This window comes from Microtus oregoni, unplaced genomic scaffold (assembly GCF_018167655.1).
Source record: "Microtus oregoni isolate MIOR12 unplaced genomic scaffold, Mior012 000013F_ref0000133, whole genome shotgun sequence".
NCBI classification, from domain to species: domain Eukaryota; kingdom Metazoa; phylum Chordata; class Mammalia; order Rodentia; family Cricetidae; genus Microtus; species Microtus oregoni.
The window spans coordinates 47,868,353-47,893,339 of record NW_024543072.1 but is presented as its reverse complement, the minus strand read 5'-3'; the positions used below and the strand labels follow the sequence as shown (position 1 = coordinate 47,893,339).

General features: G+C 39.2%; 1 protein-coding gene across 1 annotated transcript in view; it reads right to left on the bottom strand.

Moving 5' to 3' along the window:
- The window catches only part of Hmcn1 (hemicentin 1), a 441,231-nt gene that overhangs the window by 229,876 nt on the left and 186,368 nt on the right, over window positions 1-24,987 (bottom strand). Inside the window, exons 8-11 of the mRNA XM_041662626.1 lie at window positions 24,514-24,777; window positions 22,355-22,499; window positions 18,603-18,724; window positions 13,857-14,132 (exon numbers count right to left, since the gene is read on the bottom strand). Of these exons, the coding sequence (XP_041518560.1) occupies window positions 13,857-14,132; window positions 18,603-18,724; window positions 22,355-22,499; window positions 24,514-24,777 (807 nt within the window). The remainder of the gene's footprint in view (window positions 1-13,856; window positions 14,133-18,602; window positions 18,725-22,354; window positions 22,500-24,513; window positions 24,778-24,987) is intronic.

Genomic DNA, 24,987 nt, shown 5'->3' with positions numbered 1-24,987 from the left:
AGCGTTCCAGGGTAGAGTTAAAGGTTTTAGAAAACTTTGGTGTAGTTCATAGTATTGTAAACATTCTCTCAAATTCCTTTATTGCAATGTAGTCATTGTTTTTGCAGGTGTGTGTGTGTGTGTGTCGTCTGTGTGTATCTGTGCGTGTGTCTCTGGGTGTGTGTTTTCATTGTTTTTAGGCTCTGGGGATAAAGCAAGAAAGTAAGCCTTGTGCATGCTGTCAAGTGATCTACAACTCAGTATCTAACTGCCAGCATTACTAGCTTTCGGAGGAATAGAATATGCTGTCTTCTTCTCAGATACATTTACAGAAAGGGGTGCACTGCCAAATAGTTAACTCTTGAATAACTAAATGTATAAACAGATAACCAAACAAAATACCCTCACTACCTTGTTCTAACAAGGGTTTTAACAAGAGGCCTTTCACGCGTGTCCACACTGCTCCATGTGAGTGAGAGTACATCTACTACAAAGTAAGTCTGAGATAGAGCCTTGCATCTCAGCATGAATGCAAAGTCCTTCATGATGCTCTGGCAGCTTGACTCTCAGTGGGCAGATGCTCTTAACACATCACTGAAGCAAAGAAGATTTTACTCTGTGGTGTTAACTCTAACACAGTCCTTATTCATAATAATCAAATATCTACCCCCCCAAAGATCAAGTTTTTCCTGTCACAAATTACAATACTTAATCTGATTTTCAATCAGACAGCAAAGACATTAGTCAATACTGGGGAAGATTGGGATTAAATAATTTTTAGTACACGTGACATATATACCTTTTATACTTACAAGTACTCCCTTGATTAAACATTCCCCTTCTCGTGCAGTCTTCCCATGCATGTGCACGGAGCACATTACCACCCTGGGAACTCCAGACTCCCTCCCCCTCCATACTTGGCTTTAGGCATTTCTCCCACTAGACTGTCCCTGAGGTGTATGTATAAGAGGAAAAACCACCCCCTCCCCTACTCACACTCAATCATCATAACACTCTGACATCATGTATGAAAGACATCACCATACACACACATATATAAGGAGAAAATTCAGCCCCAATTTAGGTTAAAGGCCCAGCCCTCAACACTGCCCATTTTCGATAACAAATTTGTCATCATATGTGGTGATATTTGTTTGGGCTTTAACAAATAAAGCTTGCCTGAAGATCAGAGTGTGGATCAGCCACACTAGTCAGCCATAGAGGACAGGCAGTGGTGGCACACATCTTTAATCCCAGCATTTGGGAGACAGGAGATGGATCTCTGTGAGTTCAAGGCCACCCTGGGCTACAGGAGATCGAATCAGTCTGAAAGAGGTGAAAATAGGAAGTGATATGGCTGGACAAGAGAGGAATATAAGGTGGGAGGAGATAGGAGCTCAGAATTCAGTCTGAAGTGTTGTAGAGAAGGCATTCAGTCTGAGGATTCATAGAGACAGGATCTTGCCCTTTTGGTTCTGAGAATTTCATAGAGGTAAGAACTAGTGGCTGGCTGCTCTGCTTCTCTGATCTTTCAGCTTTCATCCCAAATATCTGACTCCAGGTTTTTATTATTAAGACCAATTAGTTTGGTGTTATATCTATATATACTACCAACTAGATTCATGCTAAATTAATATCTACTTCAGAGAAACCAGATAGAAATATAAGGTTAACATTAGCCCCTTCTCAAGTTGGGTTAATTTGCTAGAGAAGCTGACAGAACTCAGGGAAACGACTTACTTGCTGACAAGTGGGTGCACAGGAATCCAGAGGCCATGCTCAGGATCTTTTCAAACCTGTTCATCTCATTGCGCAAAGATTCTTTATTAATAAAATACCAAACACAGACCGTTTCTTCTTTATCAGCATTTATTAGAATCACTTAATAAGTGATTTTAAATTTACTGAAGAGTATTTATTAGTATTACTTAATCACTAATTTTGAAAGTGCCTTACTGGCTTTTGGGCTGTTTGAGGGAGGCCACTAGTTAGTTCCTGGCTGCTAAGCCCTGAAATAATTACACAGAAACTGTATTAATTAAAACACTACTTGGCCATTAGCTCTAGCTTCTTATTTTCTAACTCTTACATCTTAATTTAACCCATCTCCATTAATTTCTGCATCACCATGAGGTCATGGCCTACCAGCAAAGTTTCAGCACGTCTGTCTCCAGTGACGGCTCCATGGATTCACTTTAAATCCTCCTCCTTTCTCCCAGCATTCCGTTTAGTTTTCCCAGCCTAGCTCTGTTCCCCTATTGTTCTGCTATAGGTCCAAAACAGTTCCTTTATTAACCAATGACATTCACAGGATACAGAGGGGAATCCCACATCAGTGGACCATGTTAGCAAAATATTGAGTCCCCAGTGGCCATGAAAACCTTCTGACACATATTTGGTTGGTCAGGAGGCTTTGATGGTTGATTCACATCTGAAATGCATGAATTCTCTGGGAACGAGTCCTCGGCCTGCACATCCAAGGCTAACCTGAAGCAGCATCGAAACTGACCACATTGACGTCCAAAGAGCTGGAGGCTTGACTGGGGGATACCCAGTGTCTGAAGTGTGGTGAGTGGGAACCGGTCCTGACAAATATTCTAGGAGGACTAGGTGGCACGGCTTCCCAAGCACGTTCCCAGTGTGAATTAGCCATTCTATCAGTCAGTGAGTGGACACGCTTGCTGACTCCTCATCTGCTCTGTCTCTTCACAGCAGGCGCAACTGTACTGAGAAGGAAGAGCCTTTCTCCCAGCTAGCACATTCTTCCAGCACTTACCCTCTCCAACATCTGGGTACCCTTCCTGCTAGCTCTCTCTCTGGGCTGGTGTCATTTTCACATGGACCCTCTTTGCTGACAGTTCAAATGTGCATTGTTTACAGCATCTCTAAAACACTTTTTATCACTTGAACATCTACTAAACCAACCAAATCCTCTTTGCCTTACATTCTAAATAAACCTACTTCTTCAGCTTTTCCTTGTAAGTTCTATTTAAAGACCCTTTAATATTTCTGCCTTTCAAGTTTTAGAGAGAGAGATAATTCCTTCCATCTAGAATGAGAGTCCCCTAACATCTTCGCGGAGCATAGACGCCTCAGATAAAAGGCCCTAGAATATGAAGCATATGCTAGCTATTGCCATTTGAATGCATGGAGCTGGAATGTGTTGAAACAGAAACTTGATCTATGGAGACAGTAGACTACATTTAGCAGATAAATTGAATGTTAAACTTTTATTACAAGAAAGCCAATTTAGTTATCTACTGAAATGCTGTATTTGCTCTGTTTTGTAGACTTTTCTTTTAGCTCAAAAAGGATTTAAGGCAGCTTAGCTTGTAATTCAGTACTGCAAAATTCTCTATTTTTAAATTTTCAACTATGAATTTTTGTTTGTTTAATTGCTTCATGGTACCCTTATGAACAATTCTTCATTATAGATATTTTAAAATACATAGAATACTTTATGATGTTTTGTAGATACAAGAGAAACTCTCAAATGCTTTCTCCATACACCTAATCTTATCTGAACACTAAGTGCAGCAATAAACTCAGCTCAAGAACCTTCAGGTAAATGACTTTGTGAAATGAATCCCCTAATATTTTTAAAAAGGTTTCACAGGAAAAAAAAAAAGCTGGGCAGTGGTGGTGCATGCCTTTAATCCCAGAACTCGGGAGGCAGAGACAGGCAAATCTCTGTCAGATCGAGGCCAGTCTGGTCTACAAGACCTAGTTACAGGACAGGCTCCAAAGCAACACAGAGAGACTCTGTCTTGAAAAACAAACAAACAAAAAGGTCTCACAGAAGAAAAGTCTGCAGACTTATGAACACATTTCTAGGTGATCACTGTGGTGACTTCAATGACAATGGCTCCCATAGGAGCATATATTTGAGTACTTGGTCCCCAGTTCATGGAACTAGTTTGTAAAGATTAGAAGATGTGGCCTTAGTGGAGGAGGTGTGTCCTGGGGAAGTCTTTGAGGTTTCAAAAGCATGCCCCACCCCCAGTGCATATAGACACTCCCTCTCTCTGACTCTCTCTCTCTCTCTCTCTCTCTCTCTCTCTCTCTCTCTCTCTCACACACACACACACACACACACACACACACACACACACACACACTCTGCCTGCCTCCCGCCTCTGCTCAAAATGTGAGCTGCCAGTGTGACAGCACTCACAGACCTGCACATATTTAACCAAACAAAATCCCAGCACTGAGAGTAGAGTATGGACACAAGGTTCCGTGCCCAGCAAAGAAGCTCTCTTCAATTGAGACCTCTGGGAAAGGGAACCAGGTTCTCTCCAATGGAGTATCGCTGGATATATTGACAGCACTCCAGGGCAGATCCCAGGCTTTAAACATAGCTGACCAGCACAAAATGGAATCAGTGTTTATTTGTGTGACTTTAGATTTGTTGTGTGAGTGTGTGTGTGTGTGTGTGTGTGTGTGTGTTTTATTTTTGTTTTTCCTTGTTTTTAGTGGGTGGTTAAGAGGAAAAAAGAACATAAATTTGGGTGGATAGAGAGGAGGGTAGGATCTGGGAGGAGTTGGGAAGACGAAAGGATATGATCGAAATATATTAATAAGTTTTTTTTTTAAAAAAAAGATGAGCACTCTCAGTTTGTTCCTCGATCATGAATTTGACCCTCTGAAACGATAAGCCTAATTAAAGGCTTTATTGTCTAAGTTACCTTGGTCATGGTGTTTTATCACAGCTATAGAAAGCTAAGACAACTACTAATTCTGAGGAAGTAAAATTCATATCAGCCAGATTTACCAAAATCATGCTTTTCTAATTGTAGACTTTTATTAACTGAAATAAGTTCTCCCCTATTCAAAGAGGGATTATCTTATAACATTCCCTCAGAGTAATAGCTATGCTTTCATGAAGATGAAAGTCAAGGAATAAGAATGCCTGTTACTCCAACATATAAAGGCAGCAGCGTAACTGGGCATGGTGGTATACTGTAAGCCAAGTACTCTAGAGACTGAGGAGGGAAGTTTTATAATTGTCAAAAACGAACAAACAAATAATCAAAAGATGCAGCAAATCATAACTAATGCAGGGCGTTCATGAGCACCCGGAAGTAAAGTGATAGAACATTCACTAACTAATTATTTGAAAGGTGTGACTCAAAAGTTCACAGAATACAGAGCAGAAAAGAAAACTAGGCTATAATATTTTGTTTTAAGTATGACAAATGCAAATGACTAGAGAAACAAAATCAAAGCATAGGAAAACATGGAAGTCATTCAGCAGCAGCAGCACCACCACCACCACAGATTCTCTGTAGCTGACTTTACATTAAGTGATAGCTCCAACACTAATATAATCATGTATGTTTGAAATTGATTTCTTTGCTTTCTCGAGCATGAACGGACAGTGTCTCCACTATCTACGCCTGGAAAGAACGTCTGCAGCTCAGGATGCACTGGCAAAAACATTTGTCCTAGCTTTAATTCTAGGCAAACTATTACTGCCTACAAGTAAAGGTCAGGAAGAATTTTCTTCAGTGACAAACTGCTTAAAACTAAGCATTTTATTAAGAAAAAATGCACTGGTCCTCATTTATGTTTCTACTCCCATTGACACAAATAAAGACACAGTAAAACGCTCCCCCAACACCTCTGCATTGGCTCCTGCCTCCAGGTTCCTTCCATGTTTGAGTTCCTGTCCTGACTCCCTTCAGTGATGAACCTGATGTGAAAGTGTAAACCAAACAAACACTTTTCTCCCCACACTCCCTTTGGTCATGTGTTTCATCACATCAATAGTAACCCCAACTAAGACACATCACAGGCTTCTCTGAAGCATCAGGAACGAGCCTGCTAAGTGGTGCTGAGCCAACACTCAGTAGTGATAAGTGTGTAAGTAGTAGTAAGTAGAAAGTTAGTAGTCTGTTACACCTCAACATGCCCAATTTTGACTTATGCTTCTTTAAAAAGAGATTTGGGACATTCAACTCTCATTTTCAGTAAATTATTATATTACTTTGGTTTTTTGAGACAAGGTTTCTTTGTAGCTTTGGGGCCTGTCCTGGAACTAACTCTTGGAGACCAGGCTGGCCTTGAACTCAGAGATCCGCCTGCCTCTGCCTCCCAAGTGATAGAATTAAAGGTGTGTTGCTACCACTGCCCAGCTCAGTAAAATTTTGTCGTTGTTGTTATTTTTGTTTTTGTTTTTTGAGACAGGGTTTTTCTGTAGTTTTGGAGCCTGTCCTGGAACTAGCTCTTGTAAACCAGGCTGGACTCAAACTCACAGAGATCCTCCTGCCTCTGCCTCCTGAGTGCTGGGATTAAAGGAGTGTTCCACCACCGTCCGGCTCCACCTCAGTAAATTATTTTGAGAAGACAATAGGATTGTTTTTTTTCCCCTCAATTCTTGAACATTTCAGAGTGCTCTTTTATAAGACAGACAAATTAAGCAGATCATAAATTCTTGGATTAAATCTTTCCTTCCCAAAGCACACGTACCTTTCCCATTATTGGGCCAGTTGCAATTCTTAGTTTCTGACAGCAGAAAACATCATGGACTAACTTTAAAGAAATACGTTACATGTACATGTTTTGTTTTTAAAGATCAGAAGGAGATTTCACAACAAGTAGAAAGCAAGAAAGACAAAGAAATTCAGCCAGCCAACATTCAGATTGATGATGAAGGGTCACTGGGACATTGGTTTCTGATATTACTGAACTCTGTATCCCATGACGTGGCCAAGAGTAAAAGCAAGAATCAATGTCCCCACTGGGACATATGAATCTGACTCTGTGGCCTGCTAGGGGACCTGGAATGTACTGTTTAACTCATTTGCTTTCTACTTCCCATCAAGATAAAAAGCAATTCCTCCTAAACTTAGGGCAAGTATTCTGACCCTTAGAGACACTGCATCAAAGATACTTGCTACAATTATCTTCTAGCCTGTAATGTATTTGATAGGTCTGGTGTCAGTATGTTTTTGAGCCATCTGGTTACAATGTATTGACATAGTTTGCCTGTGTGTGTAGGTTTTGATTCTCACCAGCAACAGATTTTAGTCAAGATGTATCTCAATGAAGCTCTCACTACATGAACAGTCCCAAACCATCCTGCCCCCGGACTCTTATAATAATTTCTTTGGTTTTAGTTGACGGTGTCTCTTCAATAGATATGAATCTTAGTTGGGACTTCCATTTTAAAGTCTTGCTATTAAAATATTAAGTATTTATCTCAGTGTTCCATTTTTTTTCAGTTTTATCCACTATATCCCTAATTTTATTTTTATGTAGTATTAGTGCTTCTAGGTCAGATTTTCCGCTATATTGTTGCATCCTTTCATCTTCTTTTTTTGTTTGTTTGTTTTTTGAAACAGAGTCTCTCTTTCTGTATATAGCCTCGGCTGTCTCAAAACTTACTGTGAAAAAAAAAAAAGAACTTACTGTGTAAATCAGAATGGCCTCAAACTCACAGAGATCCACTTACCTCTGCTTCCTGAGTATATGGGTATATGCCATGACAATTAGTCAGGTCTTCTGCTTTTAATTGAAACATGATATTTATTTATTTATTTTAGGTACATTATGGTAATTTAATGCTTATATACCATATAGAATAACCAAATCAGGATAAGAAGAAGAATTTCAGTCTCTTCAAACATTAATCATTTTATATAATTGGAGTTTCATACTCTTATAATTATTTTGAAATCCACCATAAGTTATCTTAATGGACAGATACTATACTTAAGAAAAGCTAGAAGTAATTCTTCCAGGATTACTGTGCTTTGGTAGCCTTTATTAAACTTCATTTCATCCTTCCATGCTCACACACATGTTCCTTTTCCCAGTTTCTAATGAGCACTGTTGAATTCAGTTAATCCATGAGACTGACGTGGCTCCATACATGAGTGGGAGTATTCCTGTGTCTGTCTCACTTCAGTTAACATAGTCTATCAAATAATCTGTTTCCCTCTTTTGATGATTGAATAATGGTCCATTGTGTGTCTATATGACACAAGCTCTTTATCCAGTCATCACCTGAAGGACATGTGGGTTGATTCCATACTTTAGATATTGTGAATAATTGTGCAGTAAACACGGAAGTATCTTTATGGAATAATGATTTTATTTCCATGGAATTTATATTCACTAATGGAATTACTGGGTCTTACAACATTCTACTTTCAATTTTTGGAAGATTCCCAATATTGTTTTTCATAATGGCCATACTAGTTTACATCCCTACCAATGGTCCACGAGAGAGCTCTTTTCCCCTCATCTGTTGGGGGATATTTGATCACACTGTGAACCTCGAGCTTGAATTTGCTTTGATTAAATAAAATTATCCATGGGTCAGAAAGCTGAGTTAGCAACTAGTTGACAGACTATAACCACAGAGCTTCAGAGGACATCTGAAAGAGATAGACACAGGAAGTAGTAGGGAGGGATTTAGAGTGGCACAGGTTTTTTCCTGGTTTGCTGGAGCAGAAACACAGGTCTTTCAGAGATACCAGCAAGGAGAGGGGGGTTACCTAGTTGCGATTCAGCCTCTTTGAGCTTGCAGGTTTTCACCCCAACCTTTGAATCTCGGGTCTTGTTTATAAATAGAACAATAGAGTTTTAGTTAAAACTACCTCTAGTGGCAGCAATAGGGTCGGGAACTGTGGGGACAGAATTCCCGCCAGGTTGTGGCCTGAGGGGCAAGGCCGCTGCTAGAGAAGCAGGCTGGTAATGGAAGAGTCGCAACTGCTAATCTGAAACAGCATTAGATTAAAGCTGATTCAGCCATTGTGCTGAAATTAAAACAACACTTATCCTCACAAAATTAGTGAATTTTTATCTATTTGATGATAGCTGTTTTAACTGCAATGAGATGATGTGTCACTGTAGTTTTGATTTGCATCTCCTGATGATTAATGAAGCTGAGTATTTCTTTATACCCTTGGAGATGGTTTGAGATCATTCTTCTGAGAAATACTTATTTACTTTTGAACATCTTTCATTGACTGTTTTAGAAGTGTAGTAGTTGTTTCTGGTTTTGGTTTGATAGGGTGTTTTGCTTGCTATTCAGTTTTGGTATCAATATTTTTGAGTGTCTTATATATTCTAGACAGCAGTCCCTTGTCATATGAGTTGTTTAAGAATATTCTGTAGCCAGCATTTGGGAGGCAGAGGTAGGCGGATCTCTGTGAGTTTGAGACCAGTCTGGTCTACAAGAGCTAGTTCCAGGACAGGCTTCAAAGTTACAGAAAAACTCTGCCTTGAAAAAAAACAAAACAAACAAACCAACAAACAAAAGAATATTGTGTAGGCTATCTCTGAACTTCCTTTATTTTACAAGTTTCTTAGCTTATGTCATCACATTTGTCCATTTTTACCTTTGCTATCTCTGTCTTTGTGGTCCTGTCTACAAATGGCCTATTCCAATGTCTTGAAATAGTTCTCTTTTTGCAATAATTCATACATAGTGTTAAATTTTAGATCTTTGGATGATTTTGAGTTGGTTTGTGTCCACGTTGAAATGAAGGAAACTATTCTCATTTTGCACCTGCACAATGTTGCCAGAACCAATTACTGAAGAGACTGTTTCTTTCAATTGGGTGTTCCGGTTGTTAAAAACCTGCTGGCAGATAGAAAATGGTTACATTTCTTGGTTCTTACTCCATTAGTATTTGCATCTATTTTTATGCCAGAGCTCACTATTTTAGTAACTAAAGCTCTATAGTATGTTTTGCATTCAAATACTGTATTAATTCCAGCCTTTGTTTGGATTTTTGTTTTTCAGATGAAAATTGTTGGCTATTCTGGACCTTTTGTGGTTACATGTAAAATTAAGATTTCTTATTCTATTTATATGAAGGAAGTAACTGGTACTTTGATGAGAATTCCATTGAATAACATTGTCATGTACATAGTACTAATTTCAGTAATTCATGAACATGGGGTATCTTTCCTTTTTTTGGGGGGGGGTGTGTGTTCCATAACTTCTTTTATCAATGTTTTGTCATTTTCATTCCAAAGACCTTTCAATTTTTGATTAAATGTATTTCTAAATATTTTTGTAGCTCTTGTAAATGATGTTATTTTCTTAATTTTATTCTCCACAAGTGTTTTGATTTTATTTTACAATCCTACTACTAGGGATTTCAAATACAGAACTAATATTAAATTCCAGAAGCCTGTTAACATTTACTTTATCTGAAACCATCAATGTGTTGGGACAACTCTGGAGCTCTCGTAACCCAAGTGCTAAGTGAATGGATTCAGATTATCTTCTGGGTCATCACTGTATAGAAGTTCACTGAACCTTTTACAAAAGCAGTTTCTCCCTAGAGGCATTTCCAGATTCGCTAACAATAGACACCTTCCAATTGTAGAGGATACCTCAAGAACCACAGAGAAAACAATAGTCAGACATAGAGCGCCTTTCATAACCTCACTGAAGTTTTCTGTCTTTAATAATACTGTAAGTCTTAAAAAGACAGCTCTCTGACATAAGCTATCTAGAAAGCTGTCCCAAGGCTTTACTTCAGGTACATTATAACACTGTTTCTAACACCACAGCCAAATAACCAAACCCTATTCTGATAGAGTCAGTCTCCTACATCTAGGACTTAAAGTTAAATATTCTATGCAGGCAGCAATCACCTCTTTCAACTTAATGGCAAAAATTATCAAGAGTAATTTGCTCATTACTTTAAGACTTTCAGTGAGTCTGTAGACACTCAGGTGCCAATAATCCTACTCAGAGAGAAATTCTGGAGCAGTTTTGGGTCTTCATATGATGGCTCTCCACAACAACAACAAAAGAAATTATTAAACTGAATTATTAACACACTCATTATCAGTGAACTGAACAGAGTCTATGCAGACTTTTCTTTCAATGACCGCCCTTATGAGTGCAAGTAAGTGTGTGCAAAAAAAAAAATAAGATTAAAAACACATCTGAATAAATTGCAACAAAGTTCATCAATATTATAATTATAAGCTGTATTTAAAAAATATTAGTAGAGGTCTGGGAAATAGCTCAGTCAATACAGTGTGTGTTTCACCAGTCTGGGGAGCTGAGCTTGGGGTCTCTAGAGTCCTTGTTAAAAAATCAGGCCTGGTGAATTGGGCTATAATGCCAGCGGATGGAGAAAAGAGGGTACCTGGGGTTCACTGAGGATCCAACCTACCACATATAGTGAATTCCAGGCCAATGAGTGACCCTGATTCAAATAAATAACAACAAATAAATGGTAGGAGGTACATAAGGAATAAAGCCAAAGGTTGCCTGACCTACATATGCATACACAAATGCATATACACATACCCTCATACACATGTGTGACTCATACATGCGCATTCACACCGAGATATAGACTAGTAGACTTCTTAGTAAGACAGCCAACTTAGAAGATGTTTCCATGTAACCCAGTGATGAAATGTCAAAAAAAGAGAAAGAATTCTGCCTCCCAAAGAGAAAGAAATACCCAGCTTTGAAATCCACAAATACAACAAGATAGCCAGAAAGTCCAGGGAAACAGAAGAGCAAAGCATCAAGAAGTCAGGTTGAAAACCGGTCTAGCCACGTGGTGCCCATGTGATCCATAAGGAGAGCAGAACCTCCCTCAGCAGTGCTGCATCTAAGATGAAGAGGCATTTGTTCAGGCTTTCCCAGGAAAGCTCACACAGCAAATTCCTATGCATAATGCAAATCTACAACTCACGAGCCTCAAAAATCAGTGGTAGGTCTTGTGGAAATGGTGGTTTCTCCAGGGAGATGGATCAATTGAGACTAGAGAGCTTAAGGGGCAACGGTCCACTTTTGTTTTAAACCAAGCTATTTTGGGGGCATGGAAACAGGGATCAGTCATAAATCAAGCTGCTTTAATTCAATGGCTATAAACCCAAGGTGAGAAACAGCCCTAGGAACCAGTTACAGAGAGGGTGAAGGCTGGCCACTGACAAAATTAAAATGCAGGCATGAAATTTGGCACATGCAGAGAAGTATATACAGGGGACATTTGTCTCATCTTAGTGCAGACCTGAATAACTAAGGCTAACCAGGGTATGAGAGCTCTAGGACATTTGGCAACAGACAGACTGATCTCTGAAGCTACTTCTCACCTTCACTCACAGCGAGTCAGAAACCTCTGAGGCTCCAGGAGACTGCTTGTTGCCCACAGCCTCATTTCTCCAGCAGGGTGACTGATGCTATAGGTTTTGAGAGCACAAAGACTGGTCCCCATGTCCCGACTCAGTGGTGGGGTTGCTTTTTCTACTCATTAATGCTCTAATAAGACTCACTCCATATATATTGGTCACCTCAAGAGATAGAAACTGGAGAAGCTTAGACAGTGGGAAAACATATGATCTCAGAAAGAGCAAAGCTGAAAGTGGCTAGCAAGGACCCCTGGTAAGCAAAGAAGACATGGTACTAAAGAGAAGACAGTTCTGATACAGGTTCAGCACCATATTAAATTACAGGAAACAAGTACTCAGAAGTTCAACGGACCAGACCTCTACACCTGTCTGCAGTCACCAATTTTCAAAGATCCCCCAAAGAAACCACTCAAACAATACTTCACCCCCACCTTTTCATGTTTTTTTCTCATTTTGAGTTTCTATTTATTTTATTTTTATTATATTTTGGTATTGTAACTAAAGCATATTGTTAAAGAAGATCCCAGAACATGGAAAGATACACCATTCTTCTGGATCAGCAGAATCGATACTCTGAAAATGATTGCATTTCTGGAAGTAATCTATAGATTCCATGTAATTTCAGTCAAATTTCAATAACATTCTTCGCAACACTAGCAAAAGCATTCTTAAAATAAATACAGAAACACAAAAGACTACAAATAGCATGATGTACTCAGAGCAACACTGGAAGCATCAAAATAATTTACCTCAAACTACACTATAGAGCCAGGTTAACAAAACACCGCCATCCTTGGAGACAGTGGAGCAGAATGGAGAAGCCAGAAAAGAACCCTCGTAGCTCTAGCCACTATGGAATCATTGACAAGGCTGTGAAAAGCATACACTGTGAAAAAGGCAGCCAACAAATATGCTTGGGAAACTGGATGTCCACTTGTAAAAGAATTAAACTATATTTCCTACACTTCACAAAAAAATTCTGCTGCGGGAGGTCCTCCCACTCCTCCAGCCTATCACTGCTGAGGTACCAGCCCACTGGGGCGTGGTTTCTCTCCCTTTAAAAAAGCGGCCACTTCCCTCTCCTCTCTCTCTTCACTTCCTGCTCCGCTGGCGACTAGACTCCTTTCCTGGTTGCGTAGAGGGCTGCTGCCTGGGACAGTGATCTGTAAGTTTTTTCCCCTTTAAATAAATACCACCCTATTAATCATAATCCCAAATTGGTGTGGCATTGTTTGTGACGTACGCCTTCAAAATTCAAAATAAATTCATGACTATAATGTAAAAAAAAGATTTGAAAATTTTAGGAGAAAATATTTCAAAATATAATCATAGACATGAACTTTTTGGAAAAGACCCCATCAGTGCAGAAGAGTAGCAAGAATCAACAAGTAAATGGGATTGTATGAAATTGGAAAGCCTCTGTACAACAGACCACACCACCCTCAGAACACCTGATCTTGTCTGACATCCACACCGTACACTAGGGAACTTGAAAACATCAAAACATGCAGGGACAATTTATATGGCCTCTTAAAATGGACATCTGCCACTAGCAGGTCCAGTTATTATTTCAGTAATGCTACCTATCTTTTTTAGAGATATTTTAGTTTCTAGTTTAGTCACTTTTAAACATCTGAACATCCCTAGCATTCTTTCATCCAAAGATAACTGTTTGGGTAGAAACTGTAATTCTTACATGGCACCTTTTAAAGAGAGAGAATGAAGAAGGAAGATGAAAGTTGCTAGAAGCACAGTACCTTGCACTATGAGGAAAACTGAAGCTGCTGCTGATCCACCTTCATTGGAAGCCATACAACGGTACTCTCCAGCATCACCAATTTTCACACTCCTCAGCTCCAGCGAGAGGTTGGCCAAGGTCCTAATTCTTGCTGAGTCTGCAAGTCGGACATCTCTGCCACTCCTCTGCCATGTTAGATTGTAGTCCACAGCACTGACGACAAGACACGCCAAAACTGCTCTTTCTCCAGGAGTGACTGTAACATTATTAGGCACTTGGATGATCGGAGGGGGCTCTGTGTGAAATCAGAAGACTCAAATCAGTAGACCTAAAATCAACTTAGCTCACTTATACATGGGGCATAAAAACTGTGTATATATAAATGTGTATTGAAAAATATGTCAGGCATTTTCAGTATATAACAGAGATTATTAACTAATGCCTATGGCAATGAGATCCCCAAATTATCATCTAGTAACAAGATACTTTAGAAGGCAATGTACTTGCACATACCAATTTAAATCTCTAAGATATAAATGTGAGAGCTGAATCAGCATAACAAAAGAACATGGCTGAAAGTACTTAGGATTACAGAATGAAGCAGGTTTTTTCATTTGTTATGATAAAAAGTAGCATTTATTGGTTGTTTAAATTTAAAAACAGATACTGAGTGATTTAAAGAGCATAGCACCCAACAGGTGATAGACATGGCAAGATACAACACCATCACCTTTCAAATGGGTTGCACTCTTAGTAAGAAGAGAAAGTACGACAGTGGAGTAAGATGAACACTTTCCTAGCAAAGATGAGGAGCAATTTCATCTTAGGAAATTGTAGGGACAGACTTTAATAGCATCAGGAAGGCTGATGTAGGACTGTGTCTTTAAGAATTTACAGGGAAACTACACCTTTGATACCTGAACAATACGGCTGTCTAAACAAGACCTGAACAATGGCGATATCAATAGATATGTTATTGTGGAAGGGAGGAATCACTGGGTCCCATTCCTGGAAAAAGTATCACAAGCAACCATGACTGAGAGATGAAAAATTAGCCTCCCTGCGATGATGAGTCCCCTAATTGGTTATCCAGTGTAAAGCAGTCAACCCTGAAATCATATCCAACTTCCGAATACAACTCATGTCTTTCTTCTGCCCTCACTTGCTTTTCCGTAGAGAGCTCTAATAGGACTCTTGCAGTGTGCTACATCTCACTTTATTTCCTCTTCAATAAGAATTAAAAGAAGTGAAACGACATTTTATAAATAGTATGTGTGAGCCAATAAAATTCCAAATAAAGAGATATCATACTACTAGGGCACAAATACATAAATAGTGAAGATTGTGAACATTAACATATTTGAACACATGTAAGTACATATGGGAACAGGAAACTAATGAGAAATTTTATGACTGCTTATAGATAAGGCTAAGGCTACATGTTACCAGAAATTATCTGTGCCTAGAGCATAAGGGACATGCATCATTAAGTAATACCAGGATTTAAGGTGGGGTATAGTGACCAGAGAAGGAAGCCCAGCCACAGAGGCAGGAAGCACAGTGTGCATAGGATGGGGGTATAAAGTAAACAACATAGGCAAGACCAGGTGACCATAGATGTACCCTTCTGCATGTATCTCTTCCATGTGTCTGTCTGACCATGATGGGTCGATTGCTCCCTCTGGGTTTCTGTAACTTTGGCTATAAATGATAAGATGTTATAAGATTGTTTTAAGTCTTTCCTTGTTCTAAAAGAGTATCCTATAATCTTAAATTAAGATCTACTTTCACTGGGGACATAAAGATGGCTCAATGTGAAGAGCACTTGCTGCTATTACAGAGGACTTGTGTTCCTGACACAAACATAGTGGCCCACAACCATTTGTAAATACAGTTCCAGGGAATCCAATGTCCTCCTCTGGTCTCCCCAGCCATTAACAGGCATGTGTCACATGCAGAAACATGCCAACACAACCTACACATAAATAAAACAAATAAGTGTTTCGAATTTAAAAATATATCCTTTTGCTGGCATGCCTTGACAGGATCTCTGAAATTTCACTTAAACCCAGAATTTTAGTATGTGTGTGAATTTTTTTTATTAATAAAAATTCAAGACAGAAAATCAATGTAACTGTAATAGTATTAAACTTAACCTCCAAATATCATTCTGAAGGAGTGAGTTTTGCACACTTGTGTAGTTTCAGTCATTGTTATATAAATTTCTAATTAATGAATGATTTACAACGCCCACTTTGTATTTAAGATGCAATAAATGCCTATCTTCTCTTTCAAACAATCAACAACCACCATTAGAAAAGAACCTCAAATTCCTGAAAGTGTAAAGACAACAAAATGCTAAAAAAAATTAATGAGGAACCCTGTTGGTATAAGTCTAACTTTTCTTCAGATGTCTAGTGGATATAACAACTATGGTGTCATAAGAACATCACTATCTATAATGTTCATTTCTTAATTCTTCTTTATAAAAACATGAGACCAAGCTGGATAGTTAATCAGCACCGAATTCTAAGATTTGGATAAATAATGGCAGTATGGTGGCTGAGGGAAACTGAGAAGTAGGTGAAGGCTAATGGCCAGGAGGTTAAGCAATAGCTAGCCTTGAAATACATGCGCACTCTTTCAGTCCCCGAGGAGTCCTTGTTTGTTACTCCTACTCTTAAAGCCATTGCCATTACTCCCGATGCTTTCTGACCGTCTCTTAATGAGTGACTAAATGGAAAGAATTCCTGGAAGTTCGCCTGCTCCCTAGTTATGCCACTGACCAGCTGGCACAGAGGACTAGTAGGACATGTGCCACGAAACCAACAGGAAGTTACTGGCACCACTGAGCCAGCTTCCTAACAGTCAGCTCACATGTTCTTAATGGCATCTCCCAGTTACTTAGCAAGATGCTCGCGTCAACTCCCTCTTTCCCTCCTGCCCTTCTCTTAATTAACATTGCTGGGAAGACTATTCGAGTCCTCAAGTATTTGCGTTCCCAGAAGCTGAGGAATGTTGACATAATTCCAGGGCTTTTCATAATTTCTGGAGATGAAGAAAATGAATCGTTTGTGATGTATGTCAACTTGCTAAGTTACTTCAGAAGACAATCTTTTTTTTCTTCCTAAGAATAAGAGAATACAAATAGTTTTGCTGAAAGAACACGCCTGCCTGATTTACGTGACTCTCTTTCCAAGTGAAGCTTAGACACACCAAGCCTAGGATTCTAAACCAGCGTCTAATTAAAACATCTCTTCTGTCTTAAATTATATCAGGAAATACACACTGAAAGCAAAAACAGGCTCTGTTGTGGCTTCAGCAGCCATGACACTAAGCTAGGGTCAGACTAGGATACTATTAAGTGCAGAGCAATGCAAGACAGTTAAAATGAAATTTCTGAGCTCTGGATTTAGCTCACGGGCAGAGTGATTGCTTAGTGCTTGCCTATGTGAGACCTTGGTTTCAATCCCCAAATATATATTATAAAATTATAAATGGTGTGATCCTGATCATTGATTATATATCACAGTTTTCTCCTCCTAATTATTCTGGAAAAATTAAAGGAAATGTTTTACAAACAGATTTTACCCTATAAAATATTACATATTGTGCCTCCCATCTATTCACAGGAATTGGCTATCTGGATGCAGAATCACTGGTATCACATTGGTCCTTCTTTACCCTATACTGTGTCCAATAAAGCTCTGTGTTCCCAGACAATTTGCAGTTTCATCATGGTAATTTGGAGGTCAGAATCTATCGACAAAAACACTGACTGATTATACGTCCACACATGAGAGAAAGAAAACGTTTAGTCCTCTTGTTACCCTCAGAATCGCTCAATTCTCCAAACCACATTTTCCCTAAGGGCAATGCCATGTGGCTACTGAAGTGGTTTGAATGAGAATGTCCCCCACAGGCTCACATATCAGAAGCCTTGGTGCCCACTTGGTGACCCTGTTTTAGGAGACTTCAAAGTCTGGGCTTGTTATAGGCATATTGGGAGTGGGCTTTGAGAGTTACAGGACCCTTGTCATTTCAGGTTTGCCATCTGCTGTGTGCTTACAAGTTCAGTGAGCTTTCACCTGCCCTGCCACCACAAATACCTCCCCAACAGAAGTCTCTAGAACCATGAACCCAAATAAACTATGGTGTTAGCAACAACAACAGCAATAACATCAGTAAGCCTGGAAAGGTGGTTAAGTTGTTAAGAGCATGCACTGTGTTTAATAAGACCAGAATTAGGTTGTCAGAACCTAGGTTGGGGGCTCACAACTGCATGTTACTCCAATTCCTAGGGATCTGATGCACCTGGCTTTCTCTGCTCTCTCTCTCTCTCTCTCTCTCTCTCTCTCTCTCTCTCTTTCATTTACACACACACACCCATCCCCCCCACATATAATGAAAATATAAAAATAAAATTTTAATTGAAAAAAATGATAACTATTTATCTATTAAGTGCTTCTACATCCCAAGCTACCTTCTAAGCACCCTGAATGCACCACAAACATTGACTAGTCTTCCATAGGATAGACATTCCTCTACTATAATCCTTTTAGTGATAGGGAACTAAGGTATTAATCAAGTCCTCAAGTGGTACAAAAAAAGATACAGAGGCAGAATGGTAGGAAGTCAACACCTGAGTTCACAATGTTGTAAAGTAGATATATAATCACAAATAATCATGAAGAGAACTGGATAAACTTAGGAGTCCATCAGCATCTCATTTCCATAGGGACACTCTTAGACAGGGGACAGTTACCTGAAACATCAAAAAATGTCTGTGCCCGTCCAGTCCCCGCACTGCTCACAGCAATACACTCATAGAAGCCTTCATCAGACAATGTGACCTTTCGGAAATCCCAGTTCACATTAGCAGATTCTCTGGGGACAGGAAAAGAGAAAGCTTTTAGTATCTGTCAAACAAGAGAATGCTGAAAGCAGTGATCAATGATCTGCTTTTGAATAACTTTTTCTAGTGAACGATGTAAACAAAATCTGTTGTGAAAACCACAGATTAAATTTGAACTTAAAATTGCACACCCTTTATATTTTAAACATAATTAGGCTTCTCTATTCTGAGCAAAAATATACGAGAGACAGTAAGTGGTAGCAATGAGAACTCATCTTTAGTGTATTTTCTCTGGCTATAGAGACATACTTGAGTTGATAAACACTGACGAAATTTCTCCCGTTCCCTGTACCTTTCAGTTTGGAGTTGAGAATCCTGATCAAAACTATGGCACAAGGTGATTTACAAATGTGAGGATAAGGCAGCAGCTTTTCACTCAAAGAAGATGTGTTTCCCTTAACTTTCTTAAGTAAGTTACAGCTAGGGGTATATATTACATCTGGTATTGAGAAAATTGAAAAAAAATACGTTAGTTCTCTAGACAAACTCATGCATCCATCCATTTAACAAATATTGATTCATTCACTGCTGAAATTACTTCTCCTTCTGGGACAGTCTAAAAAATAGATATGAATTATTGTTTTAAAAAGTCCAAAGTATACAAAAGTAGGCCTTATCCTTTAAAAATGTAGTTTAAATGAAAATATTTTTTACATATCTTTATCCTATCTATTGCTATTCATAATCTTTTGTAGAAAAAATGAAGATATGTGCAAAGTATAAATACCTCCACAGAAAGGCAGGTGGGGGGGGGTACAAGCCTTTAATCCCTACACTCTGGGAGGCGAGGCGGAGGCAGGCAGATCTCTGTGAGTTCAAGGCCAGCCTGGTCTACAAAGCGAGTTCCAGAATAGTCACAGATAAACAGAAAAAGAAAAAAATAAATAGATCTCCTCAGAGCCAAGCAAAACACTGCTTACTGACTTCTGATTGTGGTTTAGGCTCCACATCTCTCTCCATCCAGACATAACTCAACAAAGCAACCATGAATAGCTTACTGAGCTCTGATTTTATGTTCAGTCCTGGCATAGGGTTGAGAACAGTGAGGTAAGCATAGGTTCCTATCATCAAGAATGAGAATACCTATGCAGCCATTTTTCTGTGCACTATCGTAACTTAGGATACTTGAGCTAATGTTTCCTGTTCACTCTGTGTGAGCTGTGTACCAATGGTCCTTTTTTCTAGTTTTAGAGGGGAAAAAAAAGTCTCACTTAACTTTGCACTGCCCTGGACACTCAAACTGGGTCTCAAACACATTACAGCAAGGTACCAAGTGCAGATTTACAGATGCCCTTCTCTAGGAGATCTACTCATAGGAAGGTAATAGTTTGGAATGCTCACATCTTAGGTACTCTGTGCAATGCCTAGTTCAGAGCTGAGCATATATTAGGATTCATCAAACCTTGGATTCATGGAAAATTTTCAAACCGAAAATAAAAATTCATCTAGCCCCAAGTCCTTCATTTTAAAAGAAAAGTTGAATGACAATTATTTTGTCTCAGGGTACATAGTCGGTTTACTAATTAAGAATACTCTTCACAGCAATACTTGACTCGCAGTCCTCTTATTTACGAACCTGCTACAAGAAGGCAAAGCAACAGTTTTGAAACATAGTCTTACTATGTAGCCCAAGACAGACTCAAACACACAGTCCTCCTGCCTCGGCCTCTCAAATTCTGAGATTAAAGGCACATGCCAATGTGTTTAACTCAGTAATTCTTTTCAATGTAGCCTTTTTGGTTGACATACACATTCTAAACAACAAAATAAAGAAAAGGGTCTCTAGACACAGACTTTAGAGCGGGGCAAAGAGCCTGTCCAGAAGATGTGTACACTGTAAATGCAAGCTGACTTTTCTCTGACATTCCCTGACGGCCAAAGTGGCTGACACAAAAGAAGATTAAGTCCCATAATTTATATTACTGGGGATCTACGGCAAAGGCGTGCAAGTGAAGTGGGATTAGAATATCAGTCTATCATCACTCACGGCTTAATCCATGTCGGCAAGGCCTGCCCCGTCTCAGGGCCACAGCACTGGAAACACGAGAAAATGAATTTTTGTGGCTTACCTCCCAAGACTTGAGTGGAATCAATGAGTTAATGTTTATAAAGAATCTCAAGTGTCTTTGAAAACTGTCACTATTTAAACAGGAAGCAGAGTTATTTTATTTCATCGGCTAGTTATGTAGCTCCATCATCTGATATCCTGCTCTGTTATGTGGCTGGTTATAAAACAGGCGACTTAGTAAATCATCCGGAGGTGCTGTATGGAGCAGACAGCTGGTAGGGAATGGGAAACTTTTCAGCCACAAGCATTGCTTAAAATGAGGTTATATAAATTAAGACTGTCAAATAGTTAACATCTTATAGAGCAATCTTAATATTGCATCAGCAGTGTAAAAGATGGCTGAAGTTTTCACTCCCACATCGAGTCAGGCTTTGTAGTAACTCAAAGGCAATATATTTTCCAGAAATAACTTTTCTAACATTTTTTCCAAGATGTATGTAATCTTTTTTCAATAAGATTATTTATATTTATTATGTAAAAAGTTCACTCAGCTTTAGAAGGCAGAGTTGGTACCTTCTAGCCAACTCCTGTGCCTGCTCCATGTGGAGTCATACACGCTCCTGGTGAGCCTTGCCAGTCTACTCTCAGCACGCAGTGAACTCACTCCCAGACCTTGTCTTCCGCCCTTCTCTTCTTAGCTGGCTGGGATCCATACGCAATGGCCCCGTTTCTGCCTTCCCTTTTTGGCCCAGTCTACTTGGCCTCCGTGCATTTTCATTTGCTAATGTGTGAAATTTCCCCAGGATATGTGATCTCTCTCCCAGGATCTGACCTCTCTCACCATTCTTTAGAGGCTCAAATGCCTCTCACCCTGTGTTATTCTTGTTGTTTAATTGGTTTATTTTGTTGGTTGCTTGGTTGGTTGGCTTTTCCCAGACAGGGATTCTCTGTGTAGCCCTGGCTCACTTGGAACTCACTCTGTAGACCAGGCTGGCCCCAAACTCAAGAGATCCACCTGCCTCTGCCTCCCAAGGACTGGGATTAAAGATGGGCTCTGACACTCCTAGCTGCTCATCCAGTTTTGAATTTGCTACGTGAAATTAAAAAGCTACATGTTAATAACCTACCAAGTGTTACTATTTCTAATTTATTAATTTGTGTTTTGTCGTAACACCCATCATGTTCACTTATTATGCTTTAAATAAAAGCCACAGAAATTTTTAGCCCAAATTCAATGAAGCTAAAGTTTTCAGGGCTCTCCTTTGCAAAGGGCCCTCTGATGTCAGCTACCTAATGTTGAGTTCATAATTCCATATTTTTTGGCTGAACTTGGGACCTTCAAATTATATAAAAAGCAGATCCTATAAGACCTGAGTTATATGGAATATATTCTAAAATTTATTATAACGTCACAGTATATTTATTATCTGTTTCCTGTCTTCTTCCACCACAACATGAGCTCCATCAAGGACCCAGGCTTCTGTTTATCCTGTTCAGCGCTGTATCCCAAGATGGTACAGGAAAGAAGAGATTTGTCAGGGAAAGAGGACAGAATCGCATTTCCACGCTTTTACTGAAATGAATATTCACACACTTTAGATACTGGTCCACTCCCAGTGCCATTCCATTTCTCACGAGGCTCAAAGTAAAGGGCAGAAGACTCTCAACCGAACAGAGGATCTGGCCTGGCTGCAGGTAGTATCCTGGGGTTCTCGTGGGCATTGTGACTTTGGGAGCATCTAGGAAGAAAGAACACAGGTAAGATAGTCACAGCGATAGTGCATATTGTCTGTGACTCCACCCACGTGTGTTACACTTGAGTGATTCCGATAAATCATCAGAATTACAATGAATCTGAATGGCTAAATTTAGTTTAACTGTCTTTATGCAAAGAAGATTCATTTCTGAATGTAATCATAGGCCCTCACTATGATACTCATCCCATTAAAGACTCCATTGATTTTTAAATATACAGTTTTCTCCACTACCAAGCTAGAAGAAATTATCAAATGAGCTACATTATATCATTAACTGTAGAACAAATTCTTATTCCAAATATGTAAAAATACTAGAAGAATCCACATATCATAGAACATTTTTTCCTAAGGGGGATAATGAGAAGTGTTTGTTAAAGAATCCAACAAATTTCATGCGTTCAGTACAGGGATGAAGTCAACTCATTTGAATGCTAACATGAAGAAATCTTAAGGTTGGTTCTGTGCTCACAATTGTACAGTCATTAAACAATAGCTCTTGGATTTCCAAATCTCAGCCTCATACATAAAAGATAAGTTGCTGGCTCCTGCCCAGCTTTATAAACAATCTCTCTGTACTTTTGTGGGGCAGGATTGAAGCTACATGTCTCGAGCTTTAGAATGGATCAATTTAAAGTCTCTCAGGAAGAGATAAACACAAACCTGATGCTTCCAAGTCATTATTACCACTGCCTAGTAACCATATCTTTAGATAATGGGAGATACATCGGGAACTAGTTTAGTAATTAACCAACCAACTAATCCAACGTAGAGCCCTCACCATCTGTCCATAGTCCACTATGCATGGGATAAATGGAGCTTGATCATTGCATGTGAATGTTTAGCCTGTTTAGATAACAGGGGAGGGTAGAAAGGGTACTACAATTCCCCATTAATTAAAGTTACCAAATTCTCAAATCTATAATCAGTAAGACTTAACACAGAACTCTGAAAGTATTACTTAAAAGTTAAATATGCATGAAATAACAAATAGTGAAAAAAAGAGGCCATGAATATGAAAGAGAGAAAGAGGGCCACAGGAGAGGATCTGGAGGGAGAACAGGGAAGGGAGAAATCCTATAATTGAATTATTATCTCAAAAAGAAAAGAAAAGAAAAAACAAACAAACAAACAAGAAGCTTCTTTTTCGAGCAAACTGAAACCACTACAGAAAGTCACAGCTGGATGTAATGTAAAGATGAATGAAGGGTAGGAGCCCAGCCCCAAAGAATACATCAGAAGCACACAGTGCCTTTAACCCAGGCTCACGTGACACCATGAAAGAGTGGGCAGGAAGACTGTAAGACCCAGAGCACCAAAGAGTCTGCTGTAAGATTGTATCTCCTAGAAATGACAGGAAAGCTACGTCCATGATACCGCAACAGTATGGCTGTCTAAACCAAACCTGAATAAGACAGTACCCATACACATGCTAATGCAGAAGGGTAAGTCTCACTAGATCCCATCCCACGACAAGAACTAAAGTCAGCTAATGACTACTGAGAGAAGGAGAATCAGCCTTTCCCAGGGATGAGCCCCCAAGACAATACAAAGTGATCAGGTCTGAAAGCATATACACAAATCAAAGCCACAATAAACGGACTCAGAGGTAGTATTTATATATTAATTAATATCTGTGTGTACCAATAATAATCAAGGAAAAAGAGGCCATCTATTTAAGAAAAATTAAAGTCAAACATGGGAAGGATTAGAGAGAATAAAAGGAAGCAGGCAGTGTCATATATATATATATATATATGTATGTATATATATATTTATATATATATATAATTTTAATAAATGCTAATATATATATAATACACCAGAATAAAAAAATAAAAGTAAAGAAAGCTCAAGATATCTGCATGTAATGCTCACCAACCTTGCTACAGAGTAGTAACATGAAGATATTAACTTTTACTTTATAGTCCATTTTTTCCTTATGGCAAAGCCCTCTTAAGCTATCGACACTGCAGTGTTGAGTGAAACATTGTCTTACCTGGGACAATGCTGGAAAAGGAAACACTCGACACTCTCTGGAAGAGATAGCCATCTTTGTCATAGCCTGTCACTTTGAGGAAGAAAGCTTCATCTGGTGGGACGAAGTCAGAAATATTCCAGATGCCATAAGGTTTTCGATCTGGGTAATGTTTAACAGGAATGGTCTTAAGAGACCCCCCTGAGATACTCAGAAGTTCGAGGCGATCTACTCTAGCCGGACTGGCGATTCCAGTAGTGTTCAGTAGCACATAGGTGGGGATCCCTGAAAGAGAATGGCATTGTCATTTACAAACGGTGTGCAATTGGGGATCACCTGAGAAAAAAGTGCCGGCGCTCCAGCATCATATACGCACTGTAGGCACTGTCTGAAACTGAGGGTCCAGTTGCAGAACTTTTCCTTCATCAAGACAGATGCTTGGGTCATTCTACGCAATAATCTCACAGTATTTACACCATTCTTGTACTACTCATA